At 55.2% G+C, this 22,687-nt stretch overlaps 10 protein-coding genes across 10 annotated transcripts; 7 read left to right on the top strand and 3 right to left on the bottom strand.

Moving 5' to 3' along the window:
• Window positions 1-167: 167 nt before the first annotated feature.
• On the top strand, window positions 168-1,518 carry SETTUDRAFT_107372 (uncharacterized protein; the record flags this gene model as incomplete). The annotated part of the gene is made up of 3 exons (XM_008025623.1): window positions 168-554; window positions 655-1,325; window positions 1,386-1,518. 3 exons carry the CDS (start codon window positions 168-170, stop codon window positions 1,516-1,518), a joined length of 1,191 nt encoding a protein of 396 aa, XP_008023814.1.
• A 1,397-nt stretch (window positions 1,519-2,915) lies between these two features.
• SETTUDRAFT_160264 (uncharacterized protein) lies at window positions 2,916-4,266 on the top strand (the record flags this gene model as incomplete). The annotated part of the gene is made up of 2 exons (XM_008025622.1): window positions 2,916-3,730; window positions 3,798-4,266. The coding sequence occupies 2 exons, from the start codon at window positions 2,916-2,918 to the stop codon at window positions 4,264-4,266; spliced, it is 1,284 nt and encodes a 427-aa protein (XP_008023813.1).
• Window positions 4,267-5,704: 1,438 nt separating this feature from the next.
• On the top strand, window positions 5,705-8,421 carry SETTUDRAFT_183838 (uncharacterized protein; the record flags this gene model as incomplete). The annotated part of the gene is made up of 3 exons (XM_008025621.1): window positions 5,705-6,511; window positions 6,574-7,741; window positions 7,791-8,421. The coding sequence occupies 3 exons, from the start codon at window positions 5,705-5,707 to the stop codon at window positions 8,192-8,194; spliced, it is 2,379 nt and encodes a 792-aa protein (XP_008023812.1). The 3' UTR covers window positions 8,195-8,421.
• A 1,310-nt stretch (window positions 8,422-9,731) lies between these two features.
• On the top strand, window positions 9,732-12,562 carry SETTUDRAFT_168298 (uncharacterized protein). Its single transcript, XM_008025620.1, has 2 exons — window positions 9,732-11,138; window positions 11,184-12,562. The coding sequence occupies exons 1-2, from the start codon at window positions 9,765-9,767 to the stop codon at window positions 12,423-12,425; spliced, it is 2,616 nt and encodes an 871-aa protein (XP_008023811.1). The 5' UTR covers window positions 9,732-9,764; the 3' UTR covers window positions 12,426-12,562.
• Window positions 12,563-12,846: 284 nt separating this feature from the next.
• SETTUDRAFT_168297 (uncharacterized protein) lies at window positions 12,847-14,347 on the bottom strand. The gene is made up of 2 exons (XM_008025619.1): window positions 14,015-14,347; window positions 12,847-13,962 (listed from the first exon to the last, which is right to left on the bottom strand). The coding sequence occupies exons 1-2, from the start codon at window positions 14,015-14,017 to the stop codon at window positions 12,943-12,945; spliced, it is 1,023 nt and encodes a 340-aa protein (XP_008023810.1). The 5' UTR covers window positions 14,018-14,347; the 3' UTR covers window positions 12,847-12,942.
• A 956-nt stretch (window positions 14,348-15,303) lies between these two features.
• SETTUDRAFT_129120 (uncharacterized protein) lies at window positions 15,304-16,391 on the top strand. Its single transcript, XM_008025618.1, has 3 exons — window positions 15,304-15,525; window positions 15,590-15,822; window positions 15,875-16,391. The coding sequence occupies exons 1-3, from the start codon at window positions 15,436-15,438 to the stop codon at window positions 15,909-15,911; spliced, it is 360 nt and encodes a 119-aa protein (XP_008023809.1). The 5' UTR covers window positions 15,304-15,435; the 3' UTR covers window positions 15,912-16,391.
• A 542-nt stretch (window positions 16,392-16,933) lies between these two features.
• Window positions 16,934-17,280, top strand: SETTUDRAFT_160259 (uncharacterized protein; the record flags this gene model as incomplete). Its single annotated transcript, XM_008025617.1, has 2 exons — window positions 16,934-16,959; window positions 17,115-17,280. The coding sequence occupies 2 exons, from the start codon at window positions 16,934-16,936 to the stop codon at window positions 17,278-17,280; spliced, it is 192 nt and encodes a 63-aa protein (XP_008023808.1).
• Window positions 17,281-17,348: 68 nt separating this feature from the next.
• On the bottom strand, window positions 17,349-18,572 carry SETTUDRAFT_107226 (uncharacterized protein; the record flags this gene model as incomplete). Its single annotated transcript, XM_008025616.1, has 3 exons — window positions 17,349-17,918; window positions 17,946-18,264; window positions 18,316-18,572. Coding segments are annotated over 3 exons (1,146 nt in total), but the record flags the coding sequence as incomplete, so codon positions are not given.
• Window positions 18,573-18,627: 55 nt separating this feature from the next.
• On the top strand, window positions 18,628-19,519 carry SETTUDRAFT_160258 (uncharacterized protein; the record flags this gene model as incomplete). Its single annotated transcript, XM_008025615.1, has 3 exons — window positions 18,628-18,771; window positions 18,820-19,058; window positions 19,117-19,519. 3 exons carry the CDS (start codon window positions 18,628-18,630, stop codon window positions 19,517-19,519), a joined length of 786 nt encoding a protein of 261 aa, XP_008023806.1.
• A 2,391-nt stretch (window positions 19,520-21,910) lies between these two features.
• On the bottom strand, window positions 21,911-22,663 carry SETTUDRAFT_148860 (uncharacterized protein; the record flags this gene model as incomplete). Its single annotated transcript, XM_008025614.1, has 1 exon — window positions 21,911-22,663. The coding sequence occupies one exon, from the start codon at window positions 22,661-22,663 to the stop codon at window positions 21,911-21,913; it is 753 nt and encodes a 250-aa protein (XP_008023805.1).
• Window positions 22,664-22,687: the final 24 nt, after the last annotated feature.

The raw sequence follows: 22,687 nt of genomic DNA, 5'->3' as shown, positions 1-22,687 counted from the left end.
TACACGGCTTTCTCCTACGAACGACTGGGAATCGCGCCGATCGAATGCGGTTGGGTCCATTTGAGGTTTGAGGCCTGAAGCTGGACAAAAGGACTGGGCCTCTGGGATATTACCTGCGCTGCTGTTGTACTACCAGACCTGGTCAGGCTAATATATAATCGCGCACAATGAGGCTTACACGGACTGCAAGGCTGGTAGTTGTTGCTGGCCAACTCGTTCTCCCCTTTACTCTTGCACAGGACTATGTAAGTGTGCTGGAGTCAGTGACCTCAGAAGCATATGGACCCTCACCGACGCCGAGCACCATTGGAGCATTGTCCTCGGTATCTACTATATCAAGCGCACCATCGCCATCACAGACATCGTCGTCAAACGAACCAAAGGTCCATATTATAAAAGCTGGTGCAGGAGGCTTCAAGTTCACGCCTCAAGAGATCCAGAATGTATCGGTGGGCGATATCGTGAGCTGGGAGTTTTATCCGCGTGATCATTCGGTCGCGAGAGCAGAGTTCGGATCAGCATGCGTGCCATACGAGTACACGGGGAAAGACAAAGTCGGCTTCTGGTCGGAAACGCAGTGGGTCAATGATACAAGCCAGGTTTGCTTCTGCCCGGACGTGCGACGGTGTTTAGGTGATATTGACTTGTGTCTAGATTACCCACTTCAACATAACCATCAACTCGACCGAGCCCATCTTCTTCTACTGCGCGGCGCCGGATTCGTGCCGCCGCGAGCACATGGTTGGAGCCATCAACCCGAACTCTACGCAGACGCTCGCCTCGCAAGTGCACTCCGCCGCTATGGCCGACTTTCAGGTAGCTCCTGGTGAACCAATCCCGGCAGAGGCTTCGTCGACCCTTTCTGCTGCACCCACATCGACGGGAACACCTCCAGCAAACAGTGGTGGAAAGGGCAATAGTCACGTGCTTTCTGCAGGCGCCATAGCGGGTATCGTTGTCGGTGGTGTCGCCTTCCTGGTCATCTGCGCTGCTCTTTTCTTCTTTGTCGGACGCTCCAAGTCGCTCAAGGAAACGCTCAAACGACGAGATGCTACAAACACCATGCCGTCGCATATGAGTCAGCCATACGGGGGCGGGGCGAACTACGGCGACGGAGGACTCGCGTCACCTGGGTTCCAACCATCTCGTCCTGGATATGCCACGCCGCCGCCGCCTGGCCATCACGCGGACTACGGATTCGGCTCGCCTCCTCAGTATGGCCAGCACGCTGTTGGAGAAGCACACCCGAGTGGATGGAGCAGCCCATCGCCGCAACCCGGACACCTGAGCATGATGAGCAACACGAGTGGCATGAGCCAGCAACAGTAAGTGTGGTGAAGCGAGTTTGGCGACTATAATTATATGCTGACGTTTTTGTTTTGTAGGATTGATCAATTGAAGTACGCGCACATGAATGCACAGCCGACTGTGGCAGAGCTTCATAGTCCGCCACTAGGACATCAGTCTTTCTCGGCCGAACTTGAGGCGCCTAATAACGACAAGGGGGCGACGAGATAGAAGTGTGAGGCTTTTTTCTTGATAGGGCGGTGTTTTTCTTTTTCCTCTAATCTATGGGGACAACGCGATACCACTACCGAACATCGGAGGGCAAGTTGGCGGAGTTAGTTTATCATGTGACCAAAGAATATTCAAAACCATGTGTTTGCCAGTGACGATCGTGGAGACAGAGTGGGCCTGCACTGAAATATGTAGCGAGGTGGCAGGTCGGGTTGATGAGTCGCGCACCGAGTGCTGCCTGAGCAGTCGGGCATCGAGTTGATCAACTGGCAGAGCGTGGCCGCGCAACAGCCCCTGTAATGGTTTCCGATAAAAAAAAAGACGGCGAAAAAGGACATGCTATTTGTTGTGGGCGGCGACAGGTAAAGGATAGGCAGCCATGGCTCCCCCCTCTCCCCACCCGGGAGTGTGAGTGCGAGCGGGCTCGGAAGATACGGCAAGCCGGATCTGGACTTGGGGTCGATGCAAACGAGGGACACACACACACATGTGCATGTGCATACACAGGGTGTGCAGCTGGATTCCGTCGGGCCTTCTCTGAGTGGCGGGCTATTGCGTGCGCGTCGGGGGGGGGGTGAGGGGAGGCGTCGAGTGAGGAGGAGAGAAAGAGCAACGTGCTGGGCTACAGGCGCACTAGCGCGGTTGCCCGTGGTGGGGTGTTATCGCAGGGAAGGGAAGGCGCCGTGGCGCGAATTAGGTAATCCGATGCTCGAGGGCAAGGGCACCACCACAAGGCAGCCGCCTGGGCACATCAGGGCCAGTGTCTGCGAGGCGAGGGCGAGCAGCAGCGAGGGCGCACACACACATAGTATGCGTATCTGATACAGCGAACTCTCCACGAGAACCCGCTCGGCGAGCTAGGAGGGGGGGCGGGCGGAAGCTACTGCTACGTTGCAATCCGTCGTCATGTTCGTGTTCGTCTTCTGGAAAAATTGGGCGTGGACAGGGAGGTTCCCGTGGGCTGGCCGGGCGGGCGGGCGTGCCATTGGGCGGCGGCAGGCGGGCCCGCGCAGGCAGCGGTGAGAATTACTCGCACTGGCACTCGTTGGTGGTGTTCTCGCGCAGGGCAGGGCAGGCGGGCCGCATTCGGTGTGTCAGCGACGGCGGCCTACTGAAGCCGCCAGACGTCACACGTGCTGCTGCTCTCGTCGCCAGGCCAGCCAAGGCCAACCTTTGCACCAGCGAGCGAGCCCTTGGATGCATGTCCGGATGAAGCCTTTTTGCGCCCCCAGCCCTGGACGCCGCCGCCTCTCTCGCCCACGTCTACGTCGCCGCCAGCCTCTCGCGCCCTCGTGCCCCGGGCTCGACTATTATGATGTGCATTGCGGCTGCCCGATACTGTCACCCATCTCCGCCCTAGGATCCCGCCTCCCGCCTCCCGCTCGCGCGCCCTCGACATGATCACATCCTCGCCCACAATCTCCCAACCGCCCTCGCCCACGACTGCCTTCCACCCCCCGGCTGCCCACCGCCCCTACCAGCATGCCTCACGACGCCCGTCGGCCTCGTCCACTGCCCCCTCGCCGCGCTTCGCCGTGACCACGGCTGCTGCACGGCGCTTCGACGCGCCGCCCACGCCCAAGGCCTGCTTTTCGGCGCCTTCGCCAGCACCGCCGCCGCCCGCCTCGCCCCAGGGCTGCAAGAGGAGCTACGTGGATCACGGCACCCAGTACACCCCGCCCGGCTTCCCCCCCACCTACCGCCCACAGCCCCCCCAAGACGCCCTCGCCCTCGCCCTCGACGTCGCCCAGAGCCGCACCGAGACGCCCGCCCGCGACCTCGCCACGCCCACCGACGCCGCGCCTGCCCACGCCTCGAGTGCTGCTGCCATTGCGCCCACGGAGCGGGGCATTGCCCCCGCCGCGCCTGCCGTCACGGAGCCCACAGAGCCTCAATTGCGGCCCTCGCCGCAGCCTGCTGCGCCCGCACACGATGCATTGACCCGTCCGCGTTCGTCGTCGCGCGAGAGCGTGCCCGCTGCCACAGAGCCCGCGTCCGTTCCGCCCGCCGTGAGCACCGTCTTGCAGGTGCCTGCATCGCCAGCCAAGCGAGCCCGCCCGCAGGAGCCCAGCCTCAAGGTCATGCCCCTCCAGTACGAGACGTGCGATGTCAAAGACCTGGGCGTGCTCATCTCCGACATGCTCATGGAGCTGGTGCGCCTCAACGACGGCTACCCGCTGCGGGACGGTACGCTGACAAGATTCCACTCGAGGTGTGTTTTTCCCACCCCACGACGCACTCAAGTCGTTCCTTTGGCTGACTCGTACCCCTCCTCACAGAGCCCCGCCTGGCATATCCGTCCGCGACTACCTCTCGCGCCTCATCGTGCACGCTACCTTGTCTCCGCCGATTCTCCTCTCCATGGTCTTCTACGTCGACAAGCTGTGCGCCATGTACCCCGCCTTCACAATCAGCAGCTTGACGGTGCACCGATTCCTGATAACGGCCGCAACCGTGGCGGCCAAGGGCTTGAGTGACAGCTTCTGGACAAACAGCCTGTATGCAAGAGTGGGTGGTGTGAGTGTGCGTGAATTGGCACTGCTGGAACTGGAATTTCTCAGGAAGCTGGAGTGGCGCATTGTGCCCAAGCCCGAGGTGCTGGTAGACTACTACAAAGGCCTGGTCGACCGTGGGGCTGGATACATGATGGAAAAGGAGCCAGCATCAGCACCAGCCACCAGCGCGGACCAAACGCTCGCCTCGAACGGGTCGGCGACGGGCATTCATACACACGAATCAGGCATGTAGTGACGGTGGGTACAATTGCCGAACAAAACACTGGCCACACTACCTAGTACTGCGATGAAGCAATCAGTGTGCTGTCTGGGACCTCGATGTGTGGAGCTAATTGGTGCCCTGTGAATCGTGGACCACCTGATGTCTTGGACGCCAAAGCACATCGTGGTCACGTCTGTATGGGAGTCTCCAGGGCAGACGGGTCGGACGATGAGCTGGCGATATGACCTGGCAGCAACGAGCCCGGCGGACCATGTGTGCCAACAAGGGACGGCTCACAAAGGTCCAGCAGACACATCAGCGCATGATGGCAATACGGACCATGGGCGGCGGTATGGATGCCATGGAGCGCAATGGGTTCGTCATAGCAGAGTTGGGTGCGCCCATGATAGGTGTTTGATGCAGCTGTGGACGGATTCGGGGGGTCGGGACATTGATAAAAGCGCTGCATCAGCCGAGTCGCTGGGGCTGGGGCTGGGGCTGGTGCTGGCGTGAACAGGACGACCCACCGGATCTGTATGTAGGTCGTCAGAGCGAGCGCCACGTGCAATGGCACATGGCAGGGATGCTATTGGCTAGATAGCGTGCGTCGCGGAATAAGAGAAGCGTTTTGAAGGCAGAGGCGAGTGGTGTGGTGTGGTGTGGTGTGCCGTCGTGTGCTGGAGAGTGGCAGGCGAGAGCAAGCGACGGGTTGCGCCGCTAACGTGTATCCCGTGAGTAACGTGGACGAGTAGGATGCGTGCATGAGGGCGGCCTAGTCAGTTGCCCGCTGTGCTTCCCGAATAGTGAGGCTAGCCGTCGACCTTCGATGGGCGGTCCTGACGTGCCATCGAGGCATCCCCGCTGACACGGCGGAGCGCATTCTGTTCACGGCTGCAAGGGCGCAGGCAAGGGCTCCCACTGCGACATGCGTGCCTTCGTCGCCTCGCCCGCTGGCCTTGAAGTGAAACCGTCTCGCCCTCGATTCCCCCACCCCCCACTGCCGCTGCCGCTGCCGCTGCCACTGCCACTGCCGTCGTCCACGCGTCTGCCCGTCACGAAACCCGCTCCCCCAGCACACGTCGTGTGTCTGCCCCTTGCCTCAAACACGCTCGCGACCGAGACGCAGTCGTCACCACGGCCCGCGGTAAACGCGTCCTGCCCGAGACGTCATAGCCCGAGCAGTGCGCCTTGCGTACTATGAAGGTCAGTTGGTGGTTGTTACGAGAGAGCGCGAGAGCGCGAGAGAGAGCGCGCGCCCGCCGCATGTGAAGCCTCGCCATGTTCCTCGCTTGCTATAGTTTCACCTTCCCGGTACTGCTACAGACGCCTCCACCACCCCCCGCGTGCCCTGGTGGCTTGCCGACTGCGTCGCGACATGCTCCTGGACCTGCCCCGAATCCGACAGCACACTTACTTTTGCAACAGAGCCTGACGTAGCCCCTCTCGACCAGAGTGCTATGCATCAGAGATGAACTCTGAATACGCCCGCTGGGATGCTAGCCAACGCCAGTACGATAGCCAATGGGGCGCGCGCCGCCCCGAACCGTCGTCGCTGCCGTGTGCCCTGCCGTATGCCTTTCCCGAGCCCTTCCCGCAGCTCAACGACGACTTCCAGCAGCTGCAGATTGTCAAGAGCTCCCGCACCCGCACCACGCCCGTCGTCACCCGCACGCGCATCTCCAGACATGGCTCCGAGCCAAACCCCATCCGCCCCTCGTCCAGCGGCGGCGAAGTCCACATGGTCCCCTACCAGAAGTGCTCCTCGTCCCGCCGCGCCGGCTCGTACTCGCACCCCACACCCCTCGAAGACTTTCGCAGGTCGAGACGATGGCCGCCCAAGGGATACCGACTAGAAGACGCATTGGAGCCCGCAGAGGCCGAGGACCTCATCTGTGCAGGCGCCTCTACCTTCAAGGGCTACCGGGACGCAATACCAAATGCCCCTGAAGGATACAATCGCTTCTACGCCGTCATGGAGGCTGAGCACCAGAGCCGCACCGACCGTGCATCGTTTCAGCAGCAGGCCTACAGGGACATCTCGTTGAACATGACGGGCACGCAGGACAACCAGTTCCCCTGGCTATCGCACGAGTACCCCTGCATGGCATATGCCTTTGGCAAGAGTGCAGGAACCACGACGCTCAACTACTGGGTCAGCAAGTCTGGAACAAGCCATGCGCCCGTCAAGTTTGCTGGCGACGCGCAGCCGCGAAAGATCAAGCTCCTACAGATCCTGGACAGGCTACAGAGGCTAGAGAACGGACTCAATGAAGATGTCAGTCAACAGCTATCCGCCGGGTGCTTTTGGGTTCCTTTGCCTAACTTTGCTTCTTCTAGGATCCCGAGGAGATGTATCGCTACTTGTACCACACGCTCATCGAAGATCCGGAACGGCACGACGAGGACCGCCGCCACATCCGGATTGACCAGCAGATTACTGACCTCATTACCGTGTTGAGCAATCCGCAGTGGATAGACTTTTCGCACCCGAGAAATCAGGTGGTAGCAAAGTTCTTTGATGCGCCTGATCAGCGCAAGAAGCAAGATTTCTTTCATCAGCTCTTGCTCTCTGTCGAGTTGTACCTGCGCATCCATTCCAAGCACCATTCGGAAAAGTCCAAGCGCAAGCTGATTATGCAGCTTCCTCCGGTCATCACGTGGGATCTGGCTGTCGCGCAGCGGTGGCTGGAGAATATGGAAATTACAAAGACGCGAACATCGTCTACCCAGAGCACTTTTAGCTTCGATTTGAGGAGCAAAACCAGGCAAATTGAAGCTCTAAGGATCTTTGCCGCAACGCTCAAGTGGCCGAACATGGACGAGATTGAGTACATCTTGGAAGAGCGGGATGCCAATGAAAAGGCAGTCGAAGACAGGTCGGCAGATGCCATGTCATGGTTCTCGGGCATCATCTTGCCTGGCCGGACACTGCCGTGGCTCATCATGAACAGTCTGATCGATTGCGACCAGGATACTGGCGACGCACTCAAGTACCTCACGCACATGCACCAGGCATCGGGCTTTCAGTACCGAGCCAACACGTATTGGTCGTCTCAATGTATCGTTGGCAAAGTGTTGGGGGCTGCGCGTGGCGTGAAACAAATTGCAGGCTGGATCGGGCCATGCATCTACACCCCTGACCTCAAACGGACAGAGTGTGTGAAGATTAGGCAGCTTGAGTCTCCGGATCCTGTGCTCGTGCCAGTCGACGTCGAGAGTATGGATGATCGCACGAACCCTCTGGGAACAATCGAGGATAGCTACCCAATAGATGACTACGAAGTACCCATGCCAGACACGGAAGATGTCACGGATCTGATACGGATGGAGAAGCTTCGCTTTGTGCCCATCAAGGAACGATCAGAAGGCACCCGACATGGTTCAGGCCCGCCAATGGTCTTTGATGCAGCAATCTCATTTGCATGTGGCGGCGAGAGCTGGCCCATGAAGCTGCGATACGATGTCAGTTTCATCAACGCATTCCCGTGCCACCAAGGGCCTCATGGTACGTAGTATGATGTACAAAGACCATGACGGTATGCTGACTCCACCAGTACTGTTCTACGACTTTTCGTACAAAGCGATCAAGATCGACGAAGGCCTCGTAGACATCCAAGACTGGGGTTTTCAATCTGGACGTATCCCTCGACCTACTTCTTCCAAGTCTTCACCCGGAAAGAAGGCCCTGGCGCTTATGAATGAACAGAAGAAGAGCGCACATGAGCAAGTTACCAATGTGCTGGCGATTGAAGCGCTTGGTGTCAGCGACAACGAGGTGTTTGCGAGAGCTTGGTGCGCACACCACGGACACAGCGCGATCGTGGCAAATATCAAAGAGACCTGTATGGCATGTGCAATTAGGGAGGCGTACGCAGCATGTGTTTCGGTGGTTATTCTCACCGAGGGCGGTATTGTCAAGGAAAACGATACTGACACGGGCATACTTGATGACTATTAGGGTAGGAGAAGATGTGATTTGATGGATTCAAGGGGTATTGACCGTTTTGGGATTCGGTGTTATGACATACGTTTAGAAACTCATTTGGGTGGGTGGATTGCTTAGATGCAACCCCCACGATAGGGCATTTACATTTCCTTTGTCTTACGTCTGGGACAGAGACGTGTAATGCCGAGGCGGAAATGATGAACATGACTGACGCTGGGTATGGGAATTATGATAGTAACGATATTCATGGATGGAATTGGGAGTAAACGGTTACGACAATGTAGTCATGTTTAGTGAATGTACGCGTTTGCTCTGCGACGAGATTTAACGTTGATGTCGGCGTTCCACCGTCTGGACTGCAGCGGAAAGGCTCGTGAATTTCAATCAACATCCAAAGAAACACGTCTTTAAGCCTACTCGGCGAATTATCAATATGGCCAGATGATGTGCAAGAAGCGCAGGGGGGATGGCACAGTCACGTGCTGATAAGACGTATCGCTGCTCTGACGTTTACGCGGACCCGACTACGGCGCGGCTATATATCAAACTTCACTGACTGCCACGCACGACCACGCCACGCAAAGAAGCTCGATCAACTTGGCAGACGTATCGCGCCACACAGGTACCACTCGAATCGCACCGCATAAATGTCGTACAGGCGATGATCCCGCCTTCTCTGTTCCGCCTTTTCTCCGCAGTACCCCGATCTGGAAGTTGCGCCTTCTCATTGAGGCGTTCATTACTACCTTTTCTGCCGTTGACACAGGCCTGTGTGCAGTGACCACTGAATCTCCTCGCATGGGACTGCACGACGATTGTTAATCTGCGCCCGCCGGTTGTAGCACCCTCCCCTCACCAATTACCCGCTCGCTTTTCCGTCTACGCCATGGGCGGCTCAACGATTCCGTCCGCGCTCAGCGAACTCTCCAACCCCAGCACACCCGAGGCACAGGTTTCCGCGCTACAGCACCTCAAGAACGAGATTGTTGGACACGAGCAGAGGAAAGAGTTGGCAGTCACGCATGGCGTTGTGAAACCACTGGCTGGCCTGCTGCGGGCCGAGGCCAGAAAGGGCGGGAAGAGAAGAAGGAATGTCACAAACGGAAGCGGCTCTGGCCTGTTCGGCGAGACTTCAGCTGGGTTGGACGACTGGACAACCGAAGACGAATTGAGGTTCCAAGCCACACTTGTCGCTGGCAGTCTCGCGAATGGTGAGCACGCAACGCAAAAGATGCTCAATGGACACATTGGCTGATGTATCAAACGTGTAGGCGGACCAGCGTTTGTCGCGCCGCTGCTGGCAGGAGATGTACTACCTCCTTTACTCGAGGCGCTGCGCCCAAGCGAAACGCCATCTAAACTCGTCACGGCGACACTGAAAACGCTCAACCAGATTGTCGATGCGGTGGGCCAAGAAAAGCCTTGGCTTGATATGGCAGACTCGACCAGATCATCTCTCGCCTCGGCTGTCAATGATGTGATATACACTAGGCCGGCTGTAGAAAGTCTGGCTGAGATCCTGGCGCAACCGGGGGGTACTTTGAAGGCCAACCAGCAGATCGAATCGGCGATACGGCTGATCATGAAGACTTGCCAAGAAGAGCCCCAGAAGAGGATACTGGTCGATGCGGGCATCCTGGATTTGCTGGCTGACAAGCTTGCTGCTGTTGCGGTCATGGACGATCGCATCCCTGCATCGGAGATGAGGCAGCCGAGTCGCGAGCAGCTTCCTCGCGCCTGTCTATCAGACATTCTAGAAGCCATCTCAGCCATTATCAAGGACTCGCATTTCTACACAGCGCGATTCCTCTACTCGCAGTCGGTACAACGGCTCTTTGGCTGGCCAAAGGAACGCCCAACAGGCCTCGATGGAAGTAGCACTTCGCAAGCACCATCGTGGGACAAGTTGATACCGCGAGTGCAGACAATGGCCAGCAAATCAGATCCATACATCAAGCAATGGCCAGCTCTTGGTGCCTACTCCTCGGCAGCTGGAGATGGCTACTCTCGGCTTCCAAGCATGGAGTCGTTGCAACATACCTCAAGTAGGAGCGTCATTTCGGATGAATCTGAGACTCCACTGTTCATCTGGCTCATGTACGTGGCGAGGCGGGGCGAATCTAGAGAGCGTTTGTCCGCTTGTTGGTTGTTGGCGCTGCTCAAGAAGTTTGGTGAGCGGTGGCCGCTGAATGATCCGTCAAAGGCGACGCGCGAGAGGCACTTTTCGTATTTGATCATCCCGCTAGTCGAGAAGATGATTGAGGATTCCAGCCCGACGTCAGAGCAAGCGAAGAAGGCTAGTACCATGAGCCAGGCGGCCAGAGATGAGCTGCGCTTTGTGCTAGAGCGCTCGCCGCTTGTCCTTGCCGAGCTCGTTACCGGAAACAAGTCACTTCAGGCGGCCGCTGTTCATACTCGGACCCTGCCCACGCTCATACAGATTTTGAAAAAGTCGTTTGACATACCGACGACGGCGTCAAAACCCCTCTGGCAACCCAAACCAACTTCTCACGAGGTCAAAGATGCAAACATTGACCCTGCATCGTCAACATTGGGCAGAGCTGGGCTTAGCCCCGACGTCTTGCATGCGTTCAGATACCGCGAAAGCGTCCTCCTGGCATTGGCAGCAATGGCAGGTGACCAAGATTCTCTGAGGAAGATGGTGATTGAGATGGGCGCAGCTGCGCACATCATAGAAGCCCTAGTCCCATACAACGAGAACAGTGAACAGGGGGCATCGTCACCTAAGGATGGCAATCCCGATGCTGTTCTTATTGCTGCATGTAAGGTCACACGATCGTTGTCAAGATCGGTCAGCGTCCTCAGAACCAGTCTGATTGACCATGGTGTCGCGCAGCCCATCTTTGAGCTTTTGACACATCCAAACGTCAAGGTGCAGATTGCGGCTACAGAAGTCATTACCAACCTGGTGTTGGATGTGTCACCTATGCGAACTGTGAGTGAGGTTCTGCAGCACTTGCGTCAAAGCTAACAAGAACAGGAGATTCTTGAATCCGGAGTCTTGGGCACGCTCTGCGAACAATGTCGGTCGGCCAACTTTGACCTTCGTTTTGGTAGCCTCTGGGCGTTGAAGCACCTGTGCCTTGGATTACCTCATGCCATGAAGATGCAGTGTCTAGAGGAACTTGGAGTAGGCTGGCTAGTGCAAGTCCTGAACGGAGAGCCATCCAAGCCTGCCATGAGCACACCAAATGCAGCGGGAGAGCAAGTCGATATCCTCAATGCGGTCGATGAGCCGCACATGGATGTGGACGACGAACCGCCTTCGGACGAGGATGATGATGAGATGACGGAGAGCATACCATCGATGCGGCGGCATCAGCGTCATGGCTCTCGATACACAAGCGCAACCAACATTCGAGACAGACTACAGCAAATCAAAAACGATGAGCAGGATGTCCGATTGAACGGGGAGCGCGACGACATTCGTATACAAGAGCAAGCCCTCGACTTTATCCGCAACTTTGTGTCAGAGGACAAGGCATCTGGCGAGATGATTGACCACTTGCTCAAGACGTTTGGCCACAGCCGATTCTTTGAGATTCTCGATGCCAAAATCCGGCCAAAGCACTCTTCGTCAGCATCCTCATCACAGACACACACCAGCTCCGGCTCACCCAACTACTGGCCAGCCAGCAGCCACCGTACGCCCCTGGTCTCGTCTACGAACCAGCTCGGCCAGCCGAACTGGGCGGCATACCCTGCTTCGGAGCTGATCCTAGCCACCATCTATATCCTGATCCACCTCGCCAACGGCCGCCCTCAACACCGCTCTCTTCTCATCTCACAAACCACACTGATGCAGCACGTGCTCCCGCTCTTTACACACCCCCGGCGCGACATCCGCGTAGCATGCGCATGGATGCTGCACAATCTCGTGTGGGTCGAGGACCACACAGACGAAGCGGCAACGCGCGAACGCGCCAGCAGCCTCCGCCAGCTGGGCTTCGAAGAAGGCGCCAAGCAGCTGAGCCGCGACATGGACCTCGACGTCAAGCAGCGAGCTGTAGTCAGCGTGGAGCAATTCGACAAGCTACTAAACGGAGGTAGCAGCAGTCATGCCCGCAGTGGGTTCGCCAGCCCCAGTGGATTTGGCCCTAGTTCTGGTGGTGGTGGTGGCGGAGGCGGCGGTGGCGGAGGCGGAGAGGGAAGTGGTGGGTTGGGTGGCATGAGCAGTAGATTGAGCGGACTTCATGGCTGGAGACATGATTCCAGGGGTTGACAAGCATGGCTTTAGTTTGCATGCATGTAATGTGGTATTGTTTTTTTTTTGCGCATGACTTGGACGCAAAATAGAATTAAGTAGTACTAAGTAGTACTAGTAGTGGGTTATTATTGTTCTTCCTACTTGTCTTCTTGGCAGTTGAAGCATGGAGCGTGGACTTTTTTTTTATTGATTGATTGATTGATTGATTGATTGATTGATTGACTACTCAAGAGTGCAGCAGGCTACACGTTGTTATTGGTTTTTTTTTTCCTCCATGTTCCAACATGTTCAAGTCATCATCACATGATCAGACATATCACACACACACTTTTTTTTCTTTGTCTTATAGCTCAGGACGAAATTTTCGAAACCAGATAGGCAAAAGCTTGATTATTCTATTGCTACTGACGATGCTGATTCTTTTTTTTTTTTTAAAAAAAAAATAGAGGATACGAGAAAGTCTTTATACAGTATATACAAGCTCTCTCTCTCTCTCTCTCTCTCTCAGAAAAATATTCTTTCGATATATCATCTACACCCACTCCTTAGGCTTCTTGAGGACCTCGAGCAAGCGCTCCTCCCTGCTACCCTTTTCGGGCGCATGCATGTACTGCCAGCGAGCTGTAAGCGGCAAGCTCATGAGGATGCTTTCGACTCTGGAGCCGGGGGTATTCAAGCCGAATGCGGTGCCGCGATCATGGACGAGATTGAATTCGACGTAGCGGCCACGGCGAATCTGCTGCCACTGCTTCATTTCGGGGGTGAAAGGCATGTCTTTTCTGCGGTTGATGATGGGCAGGTATGAGGGGAGGAAGGCGGAAAGGCAGTCCTGGATAAAGCAGAAGAGCTGTTCTTGGTCTTTTTCCGTCTCATCGAGGTCGTCGAAGAAGATGCCGCCTACGCCGCGGGTTTCGCCGCGGTGCTTGTTGTTGAAGTAGTCGTCGCACCATTTCTTGAAGCGCGGGTAGTAGGCTTTGTCGTGCTTGTCGCAGGCTTGCTTGATGGCGCCGTGGAAGAGGATGGCGTCTTCGTCGTAGAGGTAGCATGGCGTCAGGTCGCAGCCGCCGCCGTACCACCATGCGTTTGTGTTTCCGAATTCGTCGGCCGTCTCGAAGTAGCGGTAGTTGAGGTGGACCGTGGGCGCGTTGGGGTTGTGGGGGTGGAGAACCATGGAGAGGCCTGCGGCGAAGAAGGCGAGCGAGTCGACGTCCGGGTCGAGGGCTTTGTGGTTTACGCGCATCTTTTGGATGGCGGCGCGGGGGAGGCGGCCGTAGACGACAGACGTGTTGACGCCGCCCTTTTCAAACACGTTGCCGTCTTGCAGGACGCAGGTGATGCCGCCGCCGCCCTCGGGCCGCTGCCATGCGTCAATTTTGAATTTTGTGCCGTCGACTTTTTCGAGCTCGGCGATAATCTGCTTCTGGTGTTGCTTTATGAATTGCTCCATGCGGAGGCGCATGGGCGATTGCTCGGATACGCCATTTTCGCGCTTGAGGAGGGCGTCTTTCTCGGCAATGGTAGGGCCTTCGGTCTTGATTGAGTCGTCTGTCCACTGTGGAGTGTCAGCATGGGCTTTCTGCGTTGATGAACAGGCTCTGGCGTACCATGGAATATACCAGCGCTCCAATGAATGGCACAAAGAGCAGCCGTATCCTGTTTGGCCACTTGCTGGGCTCGGGATTACGCCATTCTTCAAGAGGATCTGGCTTCTCCGGTCTCTGGCTCTGGGGAATATCTGCACGGCGGCTCGGAGACGAATGCAGCTGCCTATTGCCAATCCGACTTGAGCAGAGCGTGCGTTGCGGTGCATGGCTGTGGGCGAGGCCGAGGGCCCGCGGGACACGGAACGCAGCTCGGAATGGAGGCATGGCGGTGGACGACGGTATCAGGCAGAGAAGGCCTGCAATTGGACCATGCAGGAGAAGACGGGGAGGCGAATTGGTTTATACGACAATGCGAGGACGGTGGGATAGGGCGCTTACTTGTCGTGTATCACACCACGGTGGGCGCATCTTCGGCGAAGCTCGTCGGTACTAGCGGTAATATCGGACCCGGTACCTGCATGATGCAAACGGAGCAAACACGTCTGGAGGCGGCGCGGCTGCGACGACACAACGGAGACAGGCCGGCTGAGGCGTCTGTCGGACGTGCGTGCGCACTGCTGCCGTGTTGCGCTCTGGCGACTGGTGCGATGCTTGGCATGGCGCACTGTATGTCGCCTTTGGTGGTGGAGAGGGCTTATCGATTGCAGGCAACGAATGCAAACGGACAATGTACGGGTATGACGTGCGCGGATACGTGTGCGTGTGCGTGGAAAGAAGCACTCCCTAGCGGCTGCTGACGCTCACTGCCTGAACGGAGGCCACGTCGCGGGCGTGTTGGTGGACGAGGCATGGCCATGGCTGCCAGCGCGACGGCAAACGCGTCGACACGACGGCGGCAGCATCCATGGCCCGTCCATGCAGCGCAGGCCGCAGTTCATGCCGCGGCGATGAGTCAAGACGAGGCTCGTCTTGGGGGGGGCGCTCTGAGTGCGAGTACCCAGGTACCCCCAGGTCATGGGAGCTGAGCAAGTGACTCTGGGCTGGGCGAGGCGGTCAGCAGCGCCATGGCGGCGAGTCACAGCCAGGCCTTTTGCAACAGAGGGCCGCCGTTCCATGGCGCAAAGGGGGCGTTGCTGCTGGTTGTTCCGGAGGCGCTGGCACTGGCACTGGCGAGCACTGGACTGGCGGGCAGAGTGCTGGTCGTCTGGTGCGTGGCCAAGTGACCCCCCGTGGCGGGTGGCGGGTTAGGTAAGTAAGGCTGGAGTGGTGATTCGCAGGTAGAAGCCCCGCTCTGCTGCCTGTGCTTAAGGCTCCCACACCGCACCTACGCCCTCCGTCCTACTTCCTCCTCCTCCTCCTCCTCCGCCTCCGCCACCACACACCATCTGACCGCTCTCACCACTCGACGCCTGCGCGCTCCTCTGCATATAGCCTCCCGCTCCCGCACGCACAGCACACGCACACACAGACTAGCCTCCAAGATGCGTTCCAAGTTCAAGGACGAGCACCCGTTCGAGAAGCGCAAGGCCGAGGCCGAGCGCATTCGCCAGAAGTACAACGACCGCATTCCCGTACGTGCCCGCCGCCGCCTCTGCCCACCCGCCCCATCGTGCCACGGCTGCTAACAGGGCGCAGGTTATCTGCGAGAAGGTCGAGAAGTCTGACATCGCCACCATCGACAAGAAGAAGTACCTGGTGCCCGCTGACCTGACGGTCGGCCAGTTTGTCTATGTCATCCGCAAGAGGATTAAGCTTTCTCCCGAAAAGGCCATCTTCATCTTCGTCGATGAGGTGCTGCCGCCCACGGCCGCTCTCATGAGCTCGATATACGAGGAGCACAAGGACGAGGACGGCTTCCTGTACATCACGTAGGTTCCCTGATTTTACACTTGGCCAGGCCAGCCGCTAACACGACTGCAGCTACTCGGGCGAGAACACGTTTGGCGAGGCCATGTAGACGGATTTGCTCCACCCCCGCTTCCCCTTATCTATCGGCTCTCAGGGCCGCGGCGAACTCGGGCGTTATCGGATTATGGGTTTCTTTGATGTTCATTGCAACAGTATACCGCGCGAGGATAAGTGCTTGGTGTTGAAGACAGACGGCTGGTGCAGCGGCATCCCCCCCCCCCCCAGCGCCCTGGGCCCGGCAACTATGATTGGAATTTGGGGGGGGATGAAACAAGTCAGACCAGGTGGACAGGCACGAGAATAGCTTGGGTCTCTACAGGCGGCCTCTCTATTCTCGAGGGTCGTTGTTGGGCAAGGTTGGCTTCATTCTTCTTGTCCTGACATGCCCCTGTAATTTGCTTTTTCCGCTCTAGTCCGAATACCAGACCTGATGTGACCTCACTGTCTGCACTGCTCCGTCATGAATGTGAATGTGCCTACCCGTGACTGTCCGTACCTGACGCAGCCGCGTGACTGCGCCTCACCTCACCAGGCCCCGTCTCTGGAACCCCCAATGACGACATTGCCCACCTGATAGCACTGCCGCATGAACAACCCCCACCATCATCCAGGTGCCTTTGATCGCCCGCGACAGCATGCGCACCAGAAGCATCGTGCAATGCCACGAGGCTTTTGTATGCAGCCTAGCTTTCCCTCCCCCCCCCCAGACCAGCCGACCTGCGTCGACAAAAGTCCCCCCCCCCTTCTTCCCTAGGCTGGCCGGGAAACGTGGGGAAAGGCTCCAGACGGGCGGCAGGCACGGGCCACGACAAGATGCAGGTGCAGTGGATCTTGCAGCCCGCGACAAGTTTATCGGCACTGCAAACTTGCAACCACAACCACAACCACAACCACAAACAACAAATAACAACAAATCACAACGTGTGCCCACACAAGGCCTTGTTGAATCCTGGTGCCGCTTGGATTTTTTTTACCTGGAAATATAGCATCGTTAAAATATATTTCAATCAGTAGTACACGCAGTCCCCCCCCCCTTCTCTTCCTCCGCTCCACACGTACGAGGGGACAATTATGGCACCACAGTATATTATTTCAAAGTATGACGTTTTCTCTTTCCTCTCTTCTCTTTCCTTTTATTCTTTTTTCTCTTTTTTTTTCTTTCGGGAGATGTTTGAGTCTGCCCTCCTACTCCTCCTCTTCAACCTCTGCCACCAAGTTCTTTACAACAACACACCGCTCACTTTTATACTAGGCGGCTCGATCCCCTGTTCGCCATTTCCATCGGGCTCGCGGCAGCAGCGACACGCATTAACCGTGAGGAAAAGGAAAAGGGCCGCTCGACGCAGCAGAGTCTAGAGGTGCTGAGGAGGAGGTGCGGTTTGGCGTGGCAGAGTGGTGGGGAGGCGAGGAAGGCGTAGATAATACTGCTGGTGGTGGTGCTGGGGGAAGTCAGGGAAGACGTTTTGATGTAACGCCAGCGTTTGCGTCAAGCAGTAGCTTGAACACTTGCTCGTGGCCTGTTCTTATAGCTACCTTGAGCGCATTCCTGTTGTAGTAGCTTGACCACATCTTTCAGGCCTAACAATGCTGCATAGTAAATCGGATCATATATCTGATCTAGTCTCCTTTGCAAGCATGGGTCATCCTCAGGCTCCTCAGGACCCCACAACCGAATCCAGTTGACGTACAAATAGCTGTTCCTGGAGCATAGGCGAGCTGCTAGTTGGCCTATATCTTCTGTTCGTTCACCTGTCTTTCGAGCGTGGCTACTCCAGTACTCTGCCGAGTAACGTGCGAGCCTGAATTCTTCGAGGAAGGCTGCGTGTAGCTCTGGTTGCTCCAACTGGAGAAGGTAGCCAAGGCAGCTTCTTGCCATAGCATAATGGCAGGCATCATCTCGCATGCCGTACTTTGCTGCTTCTCCTGTCAAGATTCTGTCTGACATGAGGTATTCTTTGACTGAGTAATGTGCTAACGCAACGATTTGTTGTGATACATCTTCAAGCTCACAGTCGCTGTCTTGTTCATAGTCGCTGTCTTGTTCAGAGTCGCTGTCCTGCTCATATTTTTATTCGTTGTTGACCGTAATAGTAACAAGACTAGAGCAGATATGCAATGCCTCTAGTGGATCCTCAAGAACTTCATCACGGTCAAATACAGGATCTCGCTTCGTGTCAATGGCGACAACTTCAGCGATGTCGTTGATTGAGAGTGGCCGTGCGGAGAATGTTAACCACCGTAAGATGCGAATAGCGTACTCCGAATCAGCTTCGCTTATCGCGGAAAGAATGCGTTCGTATGTCTGGTCTAGCGTTGGTGGCAGTGTAGCAAGAGTCTTGCGGAGTGTTGCGCGATTGCGACACTTTGCTAAACTATCAACCTGGCATGCAGCCCATCGAAACCTGTTAGATGCATTAAAATTAGATTCTATTAAACCTGAACGAAAAACTTACATGCCCTTGGCCCCATCTTTTAGTACAGCCTCAATCTCCTGTCTAACATCATCCTTTCTCCATTTTTGAAGGAGTTTGTCTGTGGCTAGCCTGTCTTGGACATATCGTTGTATGTCTTTGTCTACTAGCGCGCTTTGGAGACAGATTCTACTCTGGTCGTTTACAATATCTTCTAGGGTGCTCTCAATGTCTGGCTCCCTTCGGCTCGTTACAAGGAGGTGCAAGTTCTGAAGGCTCCGTCCGGCTATTATCTCGAGTGTTCCGCTTCAGCTGAACGTTTTGCTCTCTCCCTTTAATCCCTACTTTTATCCAATGGCTGATCCCCTCAGCATTGCTGCAAGTGTGGTTGGCGTCACAGTTCCAGCGTTGCAAGGTATCCGACTTCTTCTCAACGATCTACAGAGCCTCAGAGACGCACCCAAAACCGTGAAGCGTCTGACAGAAGACGTCACCTCTGTTGAAACAGCACTCACTTTGCTCCAAAACTTGGATGAGAGAGAATAGACATCACTTGGTCCAAACGTAGCTGAGGAGTCAAAGAATACGATCAGCAGCTGCACGCAAGCATGCGACCTCTTCAGAACCGACTTGCATCGGTGGACTAGACATTCCGACGATCGAAAACTAGTATGGCAGGATCGAGCAAATGTGGGATTCTTCAAACAGGGACAGATGAAGGCTATGTCCGAGCAGCTCCAAGACTGCAAACGCTCAATCAACGGCAACGTCAGCATAGCGACCTTGTCAGTAACTCTGATCTAAATGGCTCAGTGCGGAAATCGAGCTGACCTTACCTTACAGATACGGCTCGGTCCGCAATTGCCACATCACGGAAGAAATCAAGAAAATGATATCTACAAATCAGGATGAGGTCAAGGGTGCTATTAATACAGCGGATAAGCAGCTGATAGTGGTGGATAACAAGCTGGAGGAGATGAATGTCAGCAGCGATGAGGAGGAAGTGGCTGGAGAAAAGGAGGACAAAGCTGGTGCATTGAGGCAACTGGAAGAAGAACGTAAAGCGCTAGATGCATCACGGAAACTGCTGGATGAGCTGCTATCCAAGGCACAGGAAGAAGCTGTTGCGAAAGCCGCAGGGCCCCAGAGTCATTCACCAAGTATTTCATTCGGCAATCAGAACTCGGGGTTTCAAGCTGGAATGATCAATGGCAGTGTCAGTGGGATTAGTTTCGGAGGAAAGTAATCAACATCAACAGACTCAAGGCTCGATTTAACGTTATCGGGTTCAAATTAATTCTATCAAGTACTGTGATAGCTCGAGTACATCTTCGTTACCAGATCCCTCCATGACACATCCATAGTTTTCGCTGGCTCGGTTTCTATCGGTGCCACCGCATTGCACCTAGGCACTGATGGACCCCTAGTCAACTATGAAACTCTACAGTGATTTCACAAAAGATAATAATTTTAGGACGCTCAGTTGATTTTAGCTTGGGGGATCTTTTCGACTGACAGTCATGGACGTTATACCTAACTTTGGGAAGAGGTTGGGTAGGGAGTAGCCCGAGCTTGGATAGGGGTAGGGTTGCCAAGACCTGGGTAGGGATATCAGGATATCATCACGTGATACCCTTACCCTACCCCTACCCTACCCCTACCTATTTACCACCATGCACATGCCTATAGCTTTGTAGAAGCCTCTACAGCCACATACTCAGTCCTAAACAAACTTGCCCTTGAAGTATCGCCTGCCCTATCTATCGCCTAAGATTAGGGGTTCGGCTTCACCGGCAACATGGTAATATCTAGCCCTGTCGTCGATGACGTCGCTGAAAGTTTCTAGACTCTATCAGTACTAGCATACCAAGCATTTGTGCTACTAGTTAGAGCGCAGTGTCTTGTATAGTGGCGAGGGTCTAGAAGGAAAAGCGTCACGCTACACCATGCGTCCCGGCACGTATACATGTCAGTAAGAATGGACACTTGACTGCTCAGATTTGCGAGAACTCTTAAATAGCATAAACGAAAAATTTAAATATGTACATGGTCGAATCCATAACATGCTAGCATTTGTCTCCTGCACAGTACCTTGCGTTCTCCGGCCCACAGCAGGCGGTTCCCCCACGGCACTGCAGAAGCACTTAGTAGTGAGGCGGTGTAGTTTGCTCGTAGGATACATACGATAAGGTTACCACACACAATGTCAGCAGCGACCACCTGCTGGGCGAACATGGTAGCTAGCGCCGCAATGATAAGTGTCTTGATATTCGCCATTGTTTCTGCTACTATGGTTAGAAGCAGACCTCACATTACTAGGAAAGATAGATACTAACAATTAAGAGGGTAAATTACAGAATGTATACTTTGCGTGCTGATAGGGATAGGCAGTGGTAGAGGTCCAGAAAAAAAGTAATGCGTTGTTTGCAGCATTTTATAGACAAAAGGTCATTCTATTCCGTAGGCCCACTACTTTACTTAGCCAAGTCGACTTTTTAATTAAACGCCAAACACTAGCTACATGCAGTAACAAGATGTTGATTATCTTGAGCAATGTGGGTTTGCAGCACAGACACGGGTAGAACATCATTTCTGAGCTAGTATCACATTGCCATGCTACTTTTATGATTTTATATACTCTACTACGTACCTTGTAAGCGCCGCTGCGTCATTCCGTTCAGGATTCCCTGCAAAAAGAAACAAATATCGCCATGCTAACGTGGCTTCTACAGGTCTCAAGACAAAAAGTGTTGTTACTTTCGGCGCTACTCCCCCCCTGTCAAGCTGGCGCTACTTCGGATAAACCTATACCATGTATGTATGAATTAGCGATTCTCTTCTTTGACCGCGATTCAAAGGTGGATATTAGTTACATATTAAGGATATTGCTGTGGGGAGGCGCCTTTTCACCTCCATCTGCATGGGGGGGGGGTGCTTGGTGGATACACTGACTCATGTATCCGCTATCTGATAGGCGTTTCTGCGCCTAGTGTGGCTCTCCAGATCTAGTGTGTGATCAATCTCCAGTGCAAGTTATGTAGAGAAGTTGCTATATTGTTGTTGTTGTTGTTGTTGTTATGCATGTCACTATTTTTTCTCTGGTTTACACCATCTGACCAGTCCTGTGTAAGCACCATTCAGCTACCACAGATCATGCCCTGGTTACGCTAATACTACCACAACACATCGGCGCATTTTGATAAGCTCATAGCACCTATCAGGTCTGTTACTAAAACTCCAGCTCCCTGGTAGAAAAGTGCGCAATCCATTGCGTGGCTCTTGGCAGCCAGAGCCTGGACATCCCTGAACGCTAAGCCTACTGCACACAAAAACTACTGTATAGTACTAGACGAAGAAGCTTGTAGTTAGCGTGCCCCTTATCTCGCCGCATATTTTTATACAGGGTTAGGCTAGCCTCGCCTTGTTCCAACACCCGTACGGTAAATACAAGAAACAATGCCATAACGTAATAACGAAAAGGAGACCTTTATCCTAGTCCACAGAGAGAAAAAAAACAATCCAACATTCGTCTACTGAGACTCGCTCAGTTAAGCAAAATCCCGCTTGCAACGCAACAGGAAAGAATAAGAGGAGTCGATCTGTATGCTGGACGATCAAACATGGTCTTGCAAACAAATCACCTGGGCGATTGCAACTCCACCTCGGAATTACACCGGCTTCTGCTCTGGATTCCCTTGGCCATCTCCCTCCGGTGCATGGCCACTACAATCGCCTCGCCCTCTTTAATCGTCCGCTGGTTCGCCGACTGCCTGACCCCCCGCGACATGGTCTCTATCTTAGGCTCATGCGGAATCATCTCGTACCAAAGCACCACGACATTGGGTTTCTGGATACCGGTACCAACGGGATTCTCGGTCAGTGCATTTGGCTTCTCGGGGGTTCCACGCCAATCGATCACTTGGTCGTCGTCGATGAAGAACTGAGTCGCTGCCGTGGCGCTCCTCCGGCCTGGGCCCCGTGGCTGCGTTACACCCGCCGTGTAGTGCCCTGCATCTATGCCGTTGCTCTGGTGGTACGTTGCACAGTGCAGTTTGTACTCGACTGGCGTGCCGTCTTGATGCGTCATGTAATCTGTAAGCGACAAGACGTCATCTACCACGATGCCATTCCCCGACGTGCCGGACACACCCAGGGGTTCGCCAATAGCCTCTAGCATCTCGTTTCCGGATTCATCCAGCACGGGCTGCGCGTGTTCCAGACGCACCGACACGCGCAGGTACTCGGGCGTAGCGTCCAGCGTGAAATGCACAGCGTGGGTCCGGGGCACAGAGCACTGCGAACACATGGTCCCCGACGAAACATAGCGAAGCATTCTCGCAATGGCCGCCGACACGGTTTCCCCGCCTTCCTCCAACGGCGTGATGGTCATGCCGATGCTCTCGTCGCTATCTTC

This window comes from Exserohilum turcica (assembly GCF_000359705.1).
Source record: "Exserohilum turcica Et28A unplaced genomic scaffold SETTUscaffold_15, whole genome shotgun sequence".
Classification (NCBI taxonomy): Eukaryota; Fungi; Ascomycota; class Dothideomycetes; order Pleosporales; family Pleosporaceae; genus Exserohilum; species Exserohilum turcicum.
This window is presented reverse-complemented; position numbering and strand designations above follow the sequence as displayed.